Source organism: Cryptomeria japonica, chromosome 1 (assembly GCF_030272615.1).
Source record: "Cryptomeria japonica chromosome 1, Sugi_1.0, whole genome shotgun sequence".
Lineage (NCBI taxonomy): Eukaryota > Viridiplantae > Streptophyta > Pinopsida > Cupressales > Cupressaceae > Cryptomeria > Cryptomeria japonica.
The window spans coordinates 556,779,856-556,797,722 of NC_081405.1; the positions used below are offsets into that span (position 1 = coordinate 556,779,856).

General features: G+C 36.2%; 1 protein-coding gene across 4 annotated transcripts in view; it reads right to left on the reverse strand.

The window, feature by feature from the left end:
- The window catches only part of LOC131074886 (uncharacterized), a 138,631-nt gene that overhangs the window by 50,915 nt on the left and 69,849 nt on the right, over positions 1 to 17,867 (reverse strand). For 3 of the 4 annotated variants that reach the window (XM_058011617.2, XM_058011615.2, XM_058011616.2), the window contains exons 17-20: positions 14,496 to 14,676; positions 14,256 to 14,396; positions 13,649 to 13,910; positions 12,427 to 13,514 (exon numbers count right to left, since the gene is read on the reverse strand). In XM_058011617.2, coding sequence (XP_057867600.2) covers positions 12,427 to 13,514; positions 13,649 to 13,910; positions 14,256 to 14,396; positions 14,496 to 14,676 — 1,672 coding nt within the window. The remainder of the gene's footprint in view (positions 1 to 12,426; positions 13,515 to 13,648; positions 13,911 to 14,255; positions 14,397 to 14,495; positions 14,677 to 17,867) is intronic. The other variant, XM_058011618.2, reaches the window with a different exon arrangement.

Sequence of the window (17,867 nt, forward strand, 5' to 3'; positions counted from 1 at the left end):
TCCTGTCCCGTGTAATCCTCATACCGAGAATTTGCTTAGCTGCACCCAAATCCTTCATAGCAAATGACCTGGCTAATTTCTGTTTAAGATCATTTATATGTTGCATGTTAGACCCAGCAACAAGCATGTCATCAACATAAAGCAACAAGATAATATAACTACCATTATCAAATCTCTTAAAATATACACAATGATCAGAATGACATCTATGATAACCGTGTTCAGCCATGAAACTATCAAATTTTAAATACCATTGTCGGGGTGCTTGCTTTAGGCCATATAGACTTTTCTTCAACCTGCACACCAAGTTCTCCTTACCTTTGACCTCATATCCCTGTGGTTGCAACATGTAAATTTCCTCCTCCAAATCTCCATGGAGAAAAGCTGTTTTGACATCTAATTGTTCGAGATGTAAATCATCTGCAGCCACAAGACTAAGTACAATTCTAATTGAAGTCATTTTTACATCTGGAGAAAATATTTCATCATAATCTATACCCTTTTTCTGTGCAAAACCTTTTACCACAAGTCTGGCCTTATATCTTTTCTGACCTCCTTCCTCCTCCTTCAGCCGATAAACCCATTTGTTAGGCAAGGCTCTTTTTTCTGCAGGTAAAGGGACTAAGTCCCAAGTCTTATTTTTCATCAAGGAGTCCATCTTCTCTTTCATGCCTAGCTCCCACTGTTGTTTGGCATCTACCTGCATTGCTTCTTCATATTCTTCTGGTTCACCAGAATCCGTTAATAAAATAGAATACAAAGAAGGAGAAAATCTTTCAGGGGGTCTACTTGTCCTCGTAGAACATCTAACACTTGCAGGAGTTTGTGGGACAATCTGTTGTTGCTGAGCATCAGGTACCTGTGGCATTTCATTTTCAGGAATCTCATCCAACACCACATATTCTTGTTTGTCCTGTTCATGCTTCTTTTCCTGCATCTTTTCTTTATACATAACCTTCTCATTGAATATAACATCTCTACTTCTAATTATGTTCTTATTTTCAAAATCCCATAACCGATAGCCATATTCATCTATCCCATATCCAATGAAGGTACATTTCTGAGATTTAGCATCAAGTTTGGTTCTGTTTTCTTTATCAACATGGACAAAAGCTTCGCAACCAAAAGTTTTTAGAAAAGAATAATTTACTTTTTTACCAGTCCATGCCTCCTCTGGAATACCACCATCCAAAGGGGTTGAAGGCCCTCTATTTATCAAATAGACAGCAGTATGTACAGCATCTGCCAAAAAATGTAAGGGCAATCCAGCATGCAATCTCATGCTCCTCGCGCGTTCTATGATAGTCCTATTCATTCTCTCTGACACACCATTTTCCTGTGAAGTTCCTGGAACTGTCTTCTGCTTTCAAATCCCATTTAAGGAGCAATAATCTTCAAATGCTTTGCTGCAATACTCACCTCCATTATCCGATCTGAGACACTTCAACTTTTTTCCTGTCTCATTCTCAACCAAAGCTTTCCATTTCTTAAAAGTTTCAAAAACATCTGATTTTTGTTTTAGGAAATATACCCATGTTTTTCTGGTTGAGTCATCAATAAAAATAACATAATAACAAGAGCCACCAAGAGATGATACTTGAGTCAGTCCCCATACATCTGAATGTACAAGCTCTAACTTCTCACTCTTCTTCTCTTTCCCAACCTTGAGAAATCTGACTCTTTTCTGTTTACCATAAACACAGTTTTCACGGAACTCTAAATCAATCTTCTTTAGTCCTGGCAATAGATTTTTGGAGTGAAGGGTTTTCATCCCTTTCTCGCTCATGTGCCCAAGCCTATGGTGCCACATTATCGAATCTGTTCTTGTAACATTTATTGTTGTTGTCTCTGCAGTATCTTTATCTGTAGCAGCTAAGGTAGAGTAAGTGTTACCAGTACACAGATATAATGTGCCTACCTTCGCACCTTTAGCTACTACTAATGATCCTTTAGTGACCTTCCACATACTGTCTGAGAAGGTAACTATGCAACCTTCACTACCTAGTTGCCCTGCAGAAATTAAATTTCTTCTTAAATTAGGAACATGTCTTACCTCCTGCAGAAACCAGTCATTACCATTCTACAACTTGATCTTTATCTTTCCTTTTCCAACAATTTGACAGGGCTCATCATCACCCAAATATACCTGTCCAAAATCACCTTGAACATAATCTAGAAAATATTTTCTATGGGGTGTAGCATGAAATGAAGCCCCAGAATCTATTACCCAAGAATCATTAACATTATCCAAACATAAGATTAAAGCATCTTGTAAAGTATTACTTGCAATATTAGCTTCCTTACTGTCATTTTCATTTTTGTCTCCTTCTTTGTTTTTCCGAGACCAACAATCTTTCTTTAGATGACCACGCTTTCCGCAGTACCAGCGATCTTTCTTTCCTCTAGATTGAGAGCGTCCTTTCTTTGACTTCCCTCGTGACTTCTCATTCCCAGGGCCTTTTCCTCTTTCCTTTGATCTTCCTTTGTTCTCCACATTCAAAACACTACCCGATGATGTTGGAGTCTCACCTGTGCTTTTCCTTCGCATTTCCTCGCTTAGGATAACACCAACAATATCATCAAATACCAAAGTATTTTTACCAAAGACAGAGTTACTTACAGCCATAACCAAGCTATTCCAGCTTTCTGGCAAAGAACATAAAATCAAGAGAGCCCTAACCTCTTCTGCAAAGGTAATTTTTACCGAAGACAATTGACTGGTAATTGTATTAAATTCATTTAAGTGCTCCGCTACAGATCCTCCCTCCCTCATTTTCAAATTAAACAAACGCTTCATAAGAAATACCTTATTCGAAGCCGAGGGTTTCTCATACAACTTAGCCAATGTTGCCATCAAATCTACAGCCGTTTTTGCTTCTGTTATATTGAATGCTACAGACGACGCAAGGCACAATCGAATGGATCCTAGTGTCTTTCTATCTAAAATGTCCCACTCTTCATCTGACATTGTGGTTGCTTTCTTTGCTTTTCCTTCCAATGGCGGCCACAAATCCTTTTGATACAGGTAATCCTCCATCTGCATTTTCCATAACTGATAATTCTGGCCGTTAAACTTTTCGACCTTGAATTTGGAATCCTCCATTGCTCCCACTCAAATCTGAAAGACCTGCCAATTTACAGAAAACCTCGCTCTGATACCAATTGTTAGGGTTTCAAGCAGATCCGAAGCAAATATGAACTAACAATTATATGCAGATTTAAATACAAAAGATAAAGAAATAAAACAGGACACAGATAACACAGAGATTTAACGTGGTTCACCCAGAATGGGTTACGTCCACCATACACAATCGTCCAATCTTTCTTATTATCTAGCAAAAACGGTACATCAACCTTACAATGCCTTAAGCATCCCAGCCGCTTATAACATGCATTTTTAGGGCAACAAACAAAGTCGGCCTTTTTAAGGTTTTATTACAATGTCGGTTTTCATCAACGAAAAACGGCAAAAAAAATTTTCAACTCCCGCTTTTCTCGGAGGCTGCCGCCCCCGAACCCCTGCCCAGCCCTGGACCCTGGCGAGGATACGTGCTGAGTGTACAGTACTTTACTAATCAATCACCACATTTCAACAATCTCCCACTTGGAGATTGATCAGGCTCCACACCGAACAGTTTGGAGGTGGTTACCTACAGTATGAGCACAACATGAAACATGAGGTGGTTTCAGGTGTTTTCGTTTCCCTAAACTTTATCGTTGTTTGTATAATCTTGAAAAAGGTTATTGTGTTAGTAGAGTTGTGTGTTGTTGTTTATCTCTACATTATTGTGGTTTTGCTTGAGTTAAACTTATATTTTGAAAAACAAGTTTAGCTGTGTATTAAGGAAAGATTATTTGCAACTGTTCGTAAGACCCTAGTATGGGTTTCGCCTCTGAAGTAACATTTTTGTTAAATGTATTTAGTTTTGTTTTTGTAAGCCCTTGTTAGGGCTTGTTGCAAGAAAAGTTATATAATCTTTGTTATGGAGCTAAACCTGTATGTTGTCCTCAAGACTTACTATGTTAAAAGTTAAGACTAGTATTCAAACCCTTGTTCGGGTATACTGTTTGGAATAGACAGTGGTTAATGTTGTTCATGTAAACCCTAGTTCAAGTTCCCTTTTATATTTTGTATACCCCAGTATTATGAATTGAGGGTTTGATTAATGTAATCTATGTTTATCATAGTTTTGCATACCACTGTTCCAATTGGTTATTTAAAAGCATACTTTTTTAATTCTTAACCCTTGTTCGATGTCTCTGGCCTATGGTTTAGTTTGATCGTTCAAGGATTTGTGGTTATATGATCAATATAACACTAGTTTAGATTTGGTGCTCAATTTTGGTGAAGTTGTATTATGGTAACAGGTTTTCTTCTATTTTGTTAAGATGATCACTATTTCAGTTGAGCAATTTCCAAGATGATTATTATTGTTTATTTGTTAAAAGAAATTCAAAACGGATTTGAAAAGGAAGTACTATTTGTTAAGGTATTCAAGGACGCATTTGTATATTTTGCTACTTCTCTTTATTTAAGAGGATGACAGTTTTATTTCAGTTTTTGAATAAAGAACATTATATATGCATATTGTTGTAGGCATTCTTTGAGATGAGTTTAGTTGTATCAAAAAGTGATATCATTCTTGATTATACTCTATTGAGAGTTATCGATTTGCAGTGATTCAAATGCATGATTATTCTACTTTGTATATCAGCATATTGTGAAAATTTATACGGCACTACAGTGCATTATTTCACTATACTATATCATTGTATGTATAATGCATATGCTATAAGTTAACTTGCATTATATATGTTGTACCTTTGCTTCTGAATCTCAAGTGATACGAGATTAGAAGATGTTATAAAAGTGATAGAGATGATACTCTGTATTTGTGTCATAACTATGATATGTACATAGTCTATTAAGGCATAATGGAAATGTTGACTAATCTGTTGTGCAGGGTCCAAACCAAACTTAGTTGACAATAGTGTTCACATATTGTAATCACTATGCACAGATCTTAATATAAGAGGGTCCCGTTAGGGGACATTACACACACACACACACATATATATACATATACCACCAGCAGTTGTTGGAATTTGGAGTGCTAAAAAGGGCAAATCTGAAAATAATATTAGATTGTTGTTTTATGCTTGATCCGAAGATTAATTCCTTTGATGTGTTTGTTGTTGGATGACTAGAGGTTCGGTTTGAAATACCTTTATATCCTTTATCAGAATTATTTTGATTATACTGCAGCTTACTAATTGCTATTGATTCATGGAAGTATAGTTCTCTTTCAGGCTCTAACTATCATTGCTTGGTTAGTATCTTCATTGGTAAGTATACTTCACTCTCCTTGTAAACATTCTATGTCACCATCATGTGGTACTTCACTATTAAAAGGTATTAGTAATTCCTCATCTATGATCTGATTGAGTTTTTGTTATAACCTGTATGGTGATGTACAAGTTTGAGGTTGTATGCTACAGGCTGGCTTTTTTTAATTTGTGTCACATAAGTATTGTCTCAACATTCTATGTATCATTGGTTATATTGTTAAAGGGATGCATCTAACTTATCATGAATGTTGTGATCCTCACCCAAGGTCATTTTTCTATAACCTCATATAGTAGGTGATGCATGTCGAGGGCCAAGGCCATACTGACATCAAAAATCCATAAGCTTGGATTGATGTGGCTTCAGAGGGAGCTTTGAAATAAGGCATAAGGATCTTCACACTCAATTAGAAGAAGTTTGAAGATATGTCATGATCATAATTGCGCCATGGGTCCAATTCAAAAAAGGTGAAGTTGGCATTTCTCATCCTTGTTTATGAATACTTATGATACTATGATGCTTGGCTATCAGTCTGACATTGAGGATTAAGAGGGAGCCCTATTATCTTCAATAAAACTCTTGGTATGAAAGAGTACTTGATAAGCCTAGGGTTTTGTAAAACTTGTTCCTTAAAGTATTTGAAATGCTAATTCTGATTCCTTATGTGGATGATCTAACTCTGACTGATAAAGATAGTCTCATGATTTGATATAAGAAAGAATTAGCTCAAAATTGAGATGGAAGATCTAAAACTAAAATGCATTACTTCTAGGTTAGAAGTGTGGCAAGGATCTAATGAAATTATTCTAAGTCAAGTTTTCTATTGTTATAGAATTATGGATTGTAAACTTACATGGAAACTAACTTGAAGAAGTTGAGTATGTCTGCAGCCAACTATGATCTTGCAGATTCATCTGAATAGAGGCAAGTTGATTGGTGAGTGCTTCAACTAATCAAAGCTAAGCATATTTTGATATATTTGCAAGACACAATTGATTATGGGCTGAAGCTGCCATCATTAGAAGACTACTTAGGTTCAGATTGGTCAAGAAGTGTTACGGACAAGGAAAACACTTCAAGCATTCACCCGCTGCGATCTCTTGAACCTACAAGAACAGTCCTCAGTTGCATTGAGTATTGCTGAAGCTAAATACATTGTTGCAAGTGTTGCATCAAGAGAAGTTGTGTGGTTTCTCAAAATTCTTGTTATGTTGCTTTGATTTATCATCAGGGTTGTATAAGAGATACCTGACAATTCAGTGTTTTATGGCAGGACAATGCTGTGTTGCAGATGTTCTCACCAAGTCTCATGAAGCTTGAGTACTTCCAAAGATAGACTTGGAGCTGTGGAGAACACCGCCTTGGTTGAGAGGGAGTCTCAACCTTGGTGATACATTGTGTTGTATCAACCACCCTCTGCGGGCAATGTAAGGTGGTAGTGTAATCTTCTCAGGGAGAAGAGTAATTGTTACCATCCTCTGCGGGCAATGTAAGATGGTAGCAAACATCCTCTCCACCCTTTGCGAGCAATGTAAGGTGGATCCAGTCTATGCTTGTGTGCAAGCTGGAAGATTATGTTATGTAATTTCATTCTATGCTTGTGTGCAAGATAGGAGACTACAATATTTTGATTATGTTTATTCCATTCTTTGCTTGTGTGCAAGATGGAGGATTATGTTTATTAGACTCCACTCTATCCCTGGTGCAAGATGGAAGATTATGACAGTGTATCCTTCTCTCGGAGAAGGCTGAGGTGTAAGACCTCTTCCACCCTCTGCGGGCAATGCAAGGTGGATCCATCCTCTGCGGGCAATGCAAGATGGACATCATGAAATGAGTTCATGATATTTATGTGTTTTATTGCAAGTATACTCTTGGAGCTTATACATTCATCCTTGCGGGCAATGCAAGATGAAGGTCATGAATGGATCATGACAAGTGCCAACTATCCTCCCTAGCTAAGAGGGAGTGTTGAAATAGTAGCTAGCTCGGATACCTATCTATTGTATTTTAATGTTGTCAATGACAATTAAAATACACATGTATTATCTATTATGTAAATTGAACTTAGAGCTGGGCCCAAATACATATAACTTGTAATTATGTCTTGTTTGGGCAAGACCTATATATAATGTAACTTGTGGATAGGACGGGCCCTATAAATGTACCTTGCAATTTGGTCTGACCCTAATTGGGCGACGTAACTTGTGGTCCTATACTGAATGTAACTTGTAGATAGGGTAGACCCAAATGTAACAATTAACTATGTTTTGGGCTGGGCTCAATTGTAACGTGGTGGCTATTGGGCTGGACCCAATACCTAACGTGGGAAAACGTATAATATTAATTATTTATCTTGCAAGCCGACTTGAGGATGTTTAGCACCAAAAAAGGGTGGTATATAATCCACTTGAAGATGAAGTCATTTAAACAATCATTCTTAGCAAATGCAATCTGCTCTCCTACATTTTAGCGAACTCTTCATTTGTGCGAATTCAGTCAAGGATATTGTTGGGCGAAGTTGTCAAGATCTTCTGCAATTCTGCTCCAGCCTATTGTTGTCATCTGCTGCTGATCCTCTCTTTTGGTCATCTACTGTTGATTAGGGCTGCATCCTTCATTACCTTGTCAACTTGCTGTTTGGACAGCAATCTGAGATAAGTTTGCTATATTGTAATTGCCTACAATTGAGATAATACATATCATATTTAAGGCTGGGTTTTTCACCTCCAAGAGGGAGGTTTTCCCAGGGTATTGGCGTCTTGTGTCTTGTGTTTTGTTACTATTACTGGTTATTCACAGTCTGATTATAATTAATTGGTTAGGTTAACATCTGATTGCTTGAAATTAACAGTGACATTGAGGGCCATTCCATTTTATTCAAATCATAAAATACTAATAGTACGTAGTGCTTTGACTCATCAACAAGGGAGTGATTCAACCTATGAATAGTTGAGCATATCAAACCTACCCATAACCATGGGAGACCTACATAAAACTTTGAGCTACTAATATATTTGAACATGGCTTCTACCACTCTTACACAAAGCCATAAAAGGAAATATGTTATCTTTTCTTGTTGTGATAACTATTTGAGTACCATCTTTACGAAAGCAACATGGGGAATTGGTTGTTCTATGTTGGAGTTAGTGCATTCTTGAAATGCAAAACTCCAACCAATTTTTCCCACATCCCCCACTCCAACCCCAAATTTGAGGAATGCAATAACCTCCTTCACGAGCATTTTTTATTCCTTCTAAGCTCAACCATCAATGGCGATGAGGAAGGGAATCCTATACCAACCAAAGTGCTAGCATTCAATAAATTGGTCAATTCAAAGTATTTCAACCCAAACAATGGCCAAGGTGTCTTCCAAACCTTTGAAGACTCCCTTCTCAATTAAGGATTTTTCCATCGACCTAACAACTACAATGTCTCCCTCCATTTCCAACATCTCCCACAAACATGGAAGCCAAATCATGCCCTGTTACAATGTGTTGTGCAAAGAAGTTTTTTTCCCGACATTATTTTGATTGTATTGAAAAGACTTTCCTTAACCTTATATAGGAGACCTCTTGAAATCTGCCATTAGTTGTTCAATGGAGGCAAAATAATGATGGCACCCAATCACCTCAAGCCTTAGGATGCATAGAAAACCTTCAAGGATTAAATTGGGGAACCAAATTGGCTTATTAATCTGCTTTGTTATCGATTATGCATTTAATCTTGTTGTCTAAGGAATAATTTGTTGGGAAATCAGCTTCTTTGTTGATTGCACAAAAAGCACGTTAATAGATAAAGAAGCGAAGAAACCTAATAATGATCAAATATTGTGAAGACCTCTTGTAACTTTCTAGTTCAGCATATGTCTTTTCCTTACTGAGTTAATAATTAGCTATGCTCCATGGGGATGCATCCCTTGCCTTGGTACCCCCATACCCATCCCAAAAACATTTCAGGGACTCTGGGACATCCAAAAAATGTCCACTCCCTATCCCCCTTCTCTGCAAAATTTCAAAATCGGCAAAAAATGGCACAGGGAGCGTAGGGGACAGCTAGCAGCCAGGGGATGTCCAAACGTCCCCATCTATCCCGGGGACAGCTAGCTGTTCCCTAACATATACCCAAGCATAATTTTATGTAATTTAAAAAAAAAAAAACTTGCAACCTTTCATTGCTTGTTTGGTTTATGACATGCCCACTAGGATTTAAAAAAAAAATGAAAATGGTGTTCACCACGAAGGTCTGTGTGGTTTTGAAGGTGTTAATTTGGGCTTGGTGGTGAGGGCTCCACCACTTGAACCCCCCCCCCCCCCCCCCTGTATCACAACAAGGAGTGTGCCAGGGGCATTGCCCCAAACCCCACTAGGGGAGCTACACCTAGACCCCTACAAGGGATGCTGCCCCTTGACCACGTTGGGGGCGTTGCCCCCAAATCCCCATCAAACTATTACTATAAGTCTAACCAAGGATTAAACTAATGATGAATCATGATCACAAAATCTACAAAATACATATCCCCTATTGCAAACCTCTACATCTTTGCAATCAAATCCGCAATCAAGGATTATCTTGTTTCATACAGTAGAAAACTTGTTTAGCATACGAGGACTACCATAGACAAAGTTTGCATGCTATATTCAATGTTGATTATACTGATGAATACATGTTACTTAAGTCGTGGTTGGCAAGAAATGCCATTTTCATAATGCAAAAATTCCCATGCTTCCAATTCAATTACCCATGCTCACAAAGGTTCTATAATGTCTAGGATGAATGCTTTATCAGCGTTATGATATGAATATTTGAAGTTTCTCTATATTTTTAAAAATTTCCCTACTTTTTAACAGCCATCTCCTGCCATACCCTAAAAAATGGCCCAAAAGTACCCCCATACTGGGAACATGTCCCACTATCCTTTGCCATCCTTGTCCCCGAAACTTTTCAGAGATTTAAAAATTAGCATTGCATCCCCCTTGATCCAAACTAAAGAGACAGCAATCTGCACACATCCCTCAAGACTGACAAGTAATGCCTAGGCTTTTTGCTCATTGTTGGTTCCCATTTTTAAGTTTTTAAAAGCTGCAAAAAATAATCATCTTTCCTCACCCCAATCCACACACCGAACACCCAACATACCAGGATTCTCTCTCACATCCCTGTCAGAAGTCAACCATATACACACACACATACTCCTCTATCCCCTGTCGTCCCCATAAAATGACCTCCTGGACTAACATTCCCAGAGCACATCCTGTTGTCCCTGAAGAAATGGAATCTATCACACTTACATATGTATAATCCTTCTTTGGGCCACTTACAGTTTTTGGCCTGTGTAAATTGTGAACACCAAACAAAACTCATTTGTAGAACACTCTGTTTTGGTATAATCAAGCTTCTGAAATAGCATTGTTCTTACATCTCTTGCTTACCTTTTTTAGTAAAGGATAAATTATCAGGATTCAGAAGAATGTTTATATGTAGAATGAGCTAGAAGAGACTCTTGCTTACCCTTTTAAGTAAAGGATAAATTATCAGAAGAATGTTTGTTTATATCTTAAGTGGGCTAGAAGAGTGTTTTCTGCCACCTACAACTGCATTCCAAGGTGGATTAGAAACGTAAATGAGTGGAAGTGTAGGAATCCCGTGCTCTGAAAACCATATAAATGGAAAGTACACAAAGGTATGTCATGTTTGAAGTATTTTATATGGGATTACTCTGACATCTGTATTTGTGTTGCATTTCAATATGCATATACATCCATTGCCATGAGAAAGCAGGGGCCTTACAAAAATGGTATTAATGTCCTTTGTATTTTCAACAAACTAGATATCTGGTTCTCCACATATTTATGCATCTTGATAGCTCAGGAGTGAGGAATGTGTAGAGAGTTTCCTCTTTAGCAAGATGAAAGATGCATAGTGAGTGTAGGCATAATGAGAGAATTGGTAACAGGTAATTCTACTGAATTTAGTCAAAAGATGGAATAAAAAACTTGCAGGAGGATGGAAATATTTGTTAAATGCCTTCCCTTACTGCCCCTGTGATGGACAGATTTCCTTGATGTATCTACAAATGCAAATGGCCTTGCCCAGATCGTTATCCAAGGTTAGAGTAGTGTAACTTTAATTTATGCTCTTGGATTTGTTTCTCAATAATGATCAATTTAATTCTACTTAGAAAGTGGTATATCATCATTTCCATTAAAAATGTGGAATTGCTTTAGTTCTTTGTTATGAGCCTCTTGAATGTAAGTCCTAAAAACTTCAGGTTGCCTGCTTAATTTCTTTCTCTTGAAAATCACATCCTCATGAAATATATGAGAGGTGATGATCAGTTACAATTTCAGGCATAGTTACCAAATCCATATGGATTTGATTCAAACCTTGCCAGATATCTGCAACTCAATTGCAATTTTTCCATTCTTATAAAAATTTACCTAAGCTTTTTGACCTCCCAGACAAATGAGATTTCCTGAACCTGGTAACTATGATTTCAAGGTAAGAAATCTTTTAAGAATGGGAAACGGTCAGCCCTCCTTCTATCATACCTTTGTAGAAATAATATGAGAATTTTTTTTCTAGAATGTTATAATCAACAATGAAAATAAAAAATGGTTTGGCTCTTTTTGGTTCAACTAAGGACAGCAAGTTTTTGCATGAGGCATAATTTGGAGGAATTTTTGACTGGTCTTAGGAGTACTTAAAAAACCAAACAAACATTAGTACACATTAAAGATCCATATCTGTCAAGATGAAAATGAAAATAAGACAAGTATGCATACAGTCTCCATCAGAGCACTCAAACGAAATAAAAACTTAGCTGAAATTCAATTAGTAACCAATAAATGGTTAACACTTGTAAATGTGGTTCATAGCTATTAAAAACAAGGATTTGCACTAGAGTCTACATAGATTCAAAAAGATTATATATAGCCAGCACCAAGAAGCACAAGTGGGTATCAAAGAGATCAGAAAATTATCCAAAATTCTTAGCTCAGTTTTCAAAAAATTCAAGATTGCATAAAAGAATAACTGCAAACATGTTTGTGAATGCCCAAGGAAACAACCAACAATACCTTCTCTTCTTATGTCGAAGCTGTATGAGATTCTGCATACTTGTGAAAAGAATATCAAGGTGAGGCAAAAGAATTTCTTCTAGCAAGGCCTTATCTTGATCTTCATTATTTATATCATCCAAATCCAGAAGATTCTCAACAAAAGTCAGAACAGCTGATATCATGGACTCTGACACACCTTTAACAGACAGGATTGCCAGAATATTAGGAACAAGCATTTTTTCTCTCTGAAGAAATGAAGCTAGCTTTCGGCTTTCACTCATTGCCAGAAAACAAGTAAACAATGAGCTGGGTGTTTCACTGCTGCCACTTTCTTGCCTAAATTTATCAACCAAGGGCTTGATTGCTGTAAAAAATATATCCCAAAATACTGAACCAAAATCGAATGAATCATACTTATTAAGCATAATAGCAATGACCTTGAGACACAAAGATCTCAAGTCTTTCATATCAAAAAGAGATGATGACGGTTTCACTTTTTTCCCTTCAGAAGCCATGACACTTGTAATTTGGGTCTCACTAGAAGCTGAAGTTGATAACACTGATGTAGCATCCAGCTTCCCCAATGTATCATCTGAAACCACAACACTAAGTTGATTTGCTTCCCGAGTTGCATGTGTATTATGTGCATCATCCAACATTATCACATCAGTCATCTTAGATTCAGCAAAAGCCTCACTACCTTGTTCAATATTGCAACCGAAGGTGCTTTCTTTCTGATGTTCAAGACTTTGTGCACAGGATTGCAATATATGAAGAATTAATGCTAACAACGGAACAAGGTATGGGGTAACCTGTTCTTCACTGAATGTCTCTAAAACATCCTTTACTACGTGCAAAAACCCTGACTTATTTTTATATGGAATAGAAGCTACACTTTCTGTGCTGATCCATTGAACAAAATCCCATGTTGCACCTTGCTCAATAGCAACTTCCCAAGAATATTTTGAGCCATAGATTGAAACATGCTCTTTCATGAATGCACTCTGGAAAGACTTCACAAGCAAACTGAAAAATAATGCCAACTCGTTCACTTCAAGATTTGCTAAAAAACAAAGAACTGCCTTCCTTTGAAGAGCACCTGCAGACTGGTAGGAATAGAATAAATGACATTGTTCAAAGCCATGAAAATCAAAAGAAATCATAGTCCAAAATATTTAGTTATCCATACTCAAAAGATGTATTATGATATATTTTGATTCAATTCAAGTAAGAAATTTACCTTCTTTGAAGAGATTGCCTTGATCTTTTTGACTTTTGATATTAACAACCGTATAACTATGGGGATCAATTCTCCCCTATGACAATCCTGAATTTGTTGCCTTTCTTTAGATAGGCTCCATGTGGTTACTTCTTCCCGTGCTTCCTTCAAAGAAATTAAATTCTTCAGATGTTCTTCATAAGGAAGAAGAAAACCATCCTTCCAGTTCATAAGGCACTGAAGGACTTTAAGCTGCACATCAGGATCATTTTGCTCTAAAAGCCTAAAAAAGATCAATCACAACAACTATGTTACATAAATAACTGCATAATTTTAAGCTGGCAAGAACAATTAACAACAATTGCCAGGACTCATAATAAACTCATCAAAGAGTATGGTCAAGGTAAGACATTAGTATTCAACTACTATATCTAATTTCAACTGCATCATTACAAATCAAAAAAATAACAACTTTAAATAGTATATCCGGTACAAAAGTTTAGGGAAAAAACAAATAATGCTCAAACAATTGACTTCTATATTATTATATTGATTGAGCAATTCAGAATATTTCTAATGCAAGGATGTCCTCAAGCTTAAAATAAAATGATAACTAGTCTATACTTACCTATTGATCAAAATTTCCTTCAGAAAATGACCTTTAAAGAATGACTTTGAATTTCTCATTTTCTGGATCAAAATCAGCCATTCTTTGAGAATGTTTTTCCACTGTTTGCCCTTACATTTATTCTCATCATAATCATTAACACTGCATATAAAACAAATCTTTAAATCAAACACCTATCAAAAACGCAACTGCCCAGCATCATTGAAATATTAGTCTGACAATTAAAGTTTAAAAGAATACCTTGCAATATCCTGGTTAAAGTAACCAAGGAATGATAAAAACAGAGGTATAATTTGGCGAGACCTCGTCTCTGCCAGCTTTGGTACTTTTTGAGCAACGTGCATCAATAGACTCACAACCATATCCACAGCAGTGCATTCTGAACCATGATGTATGAAATGTCTAAACTGATCATCCAAATCTGACATGAAAAAAGAAGGTCGACCGATAATAAAGAATACTTTCAAACTCACAACATTAGAAACTTGCATTTTCTCTTTGTCAAAGACCTAAAGCTCTTGATATACTAAGAATATAATATTCTTCTACTTTAAAAGTTTACTATAAATTCATTGTCTTTCAATATTGCATTACTTTTGACACCACCATATCTTGTTAAGCTTAGACTTAAAGAAATCTGTATGATATAAGACAACAGAAAGAAGGAAACTATATTAATAAGCATGAGTGACCAATGTAGGTCCATAGGACTCTCAAGCAAATTTGCTTACAATTGAACAGAACTAGAGCATAAAAGAACCATAGAAACTGAGAAATTGACAAAGATAAAACACTAAAACTAACAAAACCAGAATAAGGGCAGGTAAATGCAAGGCAGGCAACCCATAGCCAAGAAAACGAGTACAAACATATAGAAACAAGTGAGGGAAGAGTCTCATGAAAAAGAGTAGAATGAAGCCAGCAAAGGCCCAAAACTTAAGGCTGGGGCAGGAAGCAAATGAGGTCATATATCTGTACCAATGCTCAGTGCTGAAGAACTGTCAACAACATCATCCATTGGACTGATGCAACCTTTGATAATACCCCTTGGAGAATGTATTTGGCTAAGGTGAAGCTAGTTGGATAATACTTAATATAAAACTAGATATTGAAAAACCTAACAGTTCATCTATAATACTAACCATCTAGGATATAATTGACAATGGTGCAAAACAGCAATTAAAAGTGCACAGGAAAAAACAAAAAGCAGTCAGATTGTGTGTTAAACCATTAGTTTCCATGTAAATAAGTACACAATGTTTTTGCTATGAATAGCTTTCAAATCACGGTGACACAAGTAGGCTTTAAAGATATACACATAACACACACTCTGGGATTGAGTACCTAAGAGGTTACTCATTCAACACTAAAAAGATGAGAGCCTAAAAATATTCAAACAATAGGAGCAAGCATCTTTTGACTCATCTAACATTAGATTTTATAGCGTGGCCTATCCATAGTAGGGAATTACTCATGAAACTTCTTGCTCCTCTCCTAATACTTGGGAGTTTGAGGGGAAGGAAGACGAGGGGCTCAAAGAACGATGGAGAGATCAGTGTCTAGGCACCATGTGAACAAGATTCTTAGAGACCATCATCATCACTATTGAAATCTATCCCCATGTGCCAAGGCTCAGCTCCTTTACACCAAGCGGCCTGCCTTGAGGAGGCAAGAAAATGAAATGAGTGAGAAAACTTTCAACAGTTTGCAACCAAGTGACCCATGGCACAACGTGACTACACCTAAAAGCATTCCCTTCATAATCAATTTATCACTTCCAAACCCTATTGCCAACTTTGAAACAAATTTTCTTTGATCATATTTTGATATCAAAACAAAACAAGGATCCTCACAAAGGTAAAATGATTCACAATTTAATTTTCATCAAGAAATGGAAATAAGATTTCTCAAAGATTTTCCAATAGAGGAAAGACATCATTCACTCCAAAACTGAAGATTTTGTAAGGGGATTAAAATTCAGAAACCGTGATTAAAAACCCAAGAAAGACTTATTGCAAAACCATAGGCCTCCCTTGAATAGGTCATCCCTATCCAACTAGGATTTATAAATTATCAAGAACCAACCTTTCGCACAAGGGCAACTAACAACTTCCTTTTAGCCAAGCTGAGTTAGAAGTTTTAAAATTTGCAAATTAGTATAACATGTAGCCATTCATCTTGCACAACTACTTCCTCCCCAAACACCACACTCGAGATTTGCTCAAGTAAGAATCTTAATCAGCTGCAGGTTTCAATTTAAGTAAGTACTTGCCTCCTTAGAATTCATCAAAACCCTAGAAGGAATAGAACTAAAGCCCATCAACGTATTAGATTTTGCAGCACTGGAATGTTTGCAAACCTCTATATAGGAAGAGTTGTACTATCAATTGCAGACATGGGTGAAGTAATTGAGGCTGTCACAATGGTGACTGAAGGAGGAGGATATGTGCCCAAGGCCAAACCACAACTTTCCTTCCTGTTTGTGGAACCTTAGGGATAAATCATCAACAATTTTATCTCTTGCTATAGAGGATGCTTTCCAAGGCACAAAGTCAAACCATTGATACTTGATCATTGCTCACATGACTGTCTCGAGCAATTTGAATTGCCAAATAACGAGTGGAAGGAAGCATAAGCACTGGAAGGAGTTGACGTCAGGAGCTTATCAAGCATCCTAAGATAAATTAACAATTATTTTCGGTTATTGAATATTAACATTAATATTGAAGAACAAAAAGCTATCCACTAGGGGAGAGGGACCAATAGTCGTATGGTCTAAATTCATCAACATGTAGCTGTTCATAGAATATTGTAAGACCTTTTTTTAAGAAATGTAAAATGAATACTTATCTAACTACAACTAAGGTTTGGAGGTGTGATTCATCATGCAACTCATCAAAATAGCACATCTACTGTAAGCGTCCTAAAAATGACTTATTAAATAATTGACCAAAATTTAATTTAAAAATCCCTAGTAGTTGAACAAAAAATATCATATTTTGTTAGTAAAATATCATATTTTTATTTAGAATATAACTTATATGCAACCTAAATGAACCACATACTATTAGCAAACATAAATCTTTGTTATCTCTAACTTTTATATCCAACACAAAAAATATTTGTCGTTATAAAAATAACACATTATTATATAACATACAACTTATATCTAACACAAATGCACCAATAGTTAAACACTAAAACATTTTGAGAATCCTTCACCTTTCATGGAAAAATACAAGGTATTTAATGTGCTCACCTTTTAATCTTGTGATAGGACAAATTATTAATATGAAATATTGAAATGCATATATATTATTACTACCACAATAGTTGTACAGATAGGAATAATATTTTTTCCCTATGACAACAATATCTATTTAAATGAGCATCTTATTTTATAAATGACAAATTTATAGTAGATAGTTGCTATTTTATTTGAAACAAAAAATTGTTTTTTTCAATTGTTAATGAGTTTATTCATGTTGTTTTATTTATAAAAAATTCATTGGTTCTCATGTGTTCAAGGATTGGTCTATCCTGAGATTCCTGACCAAGATTTGGTTATTTTTTTTATCTACATGTGGACTATTTATTTAAAATATATATTAT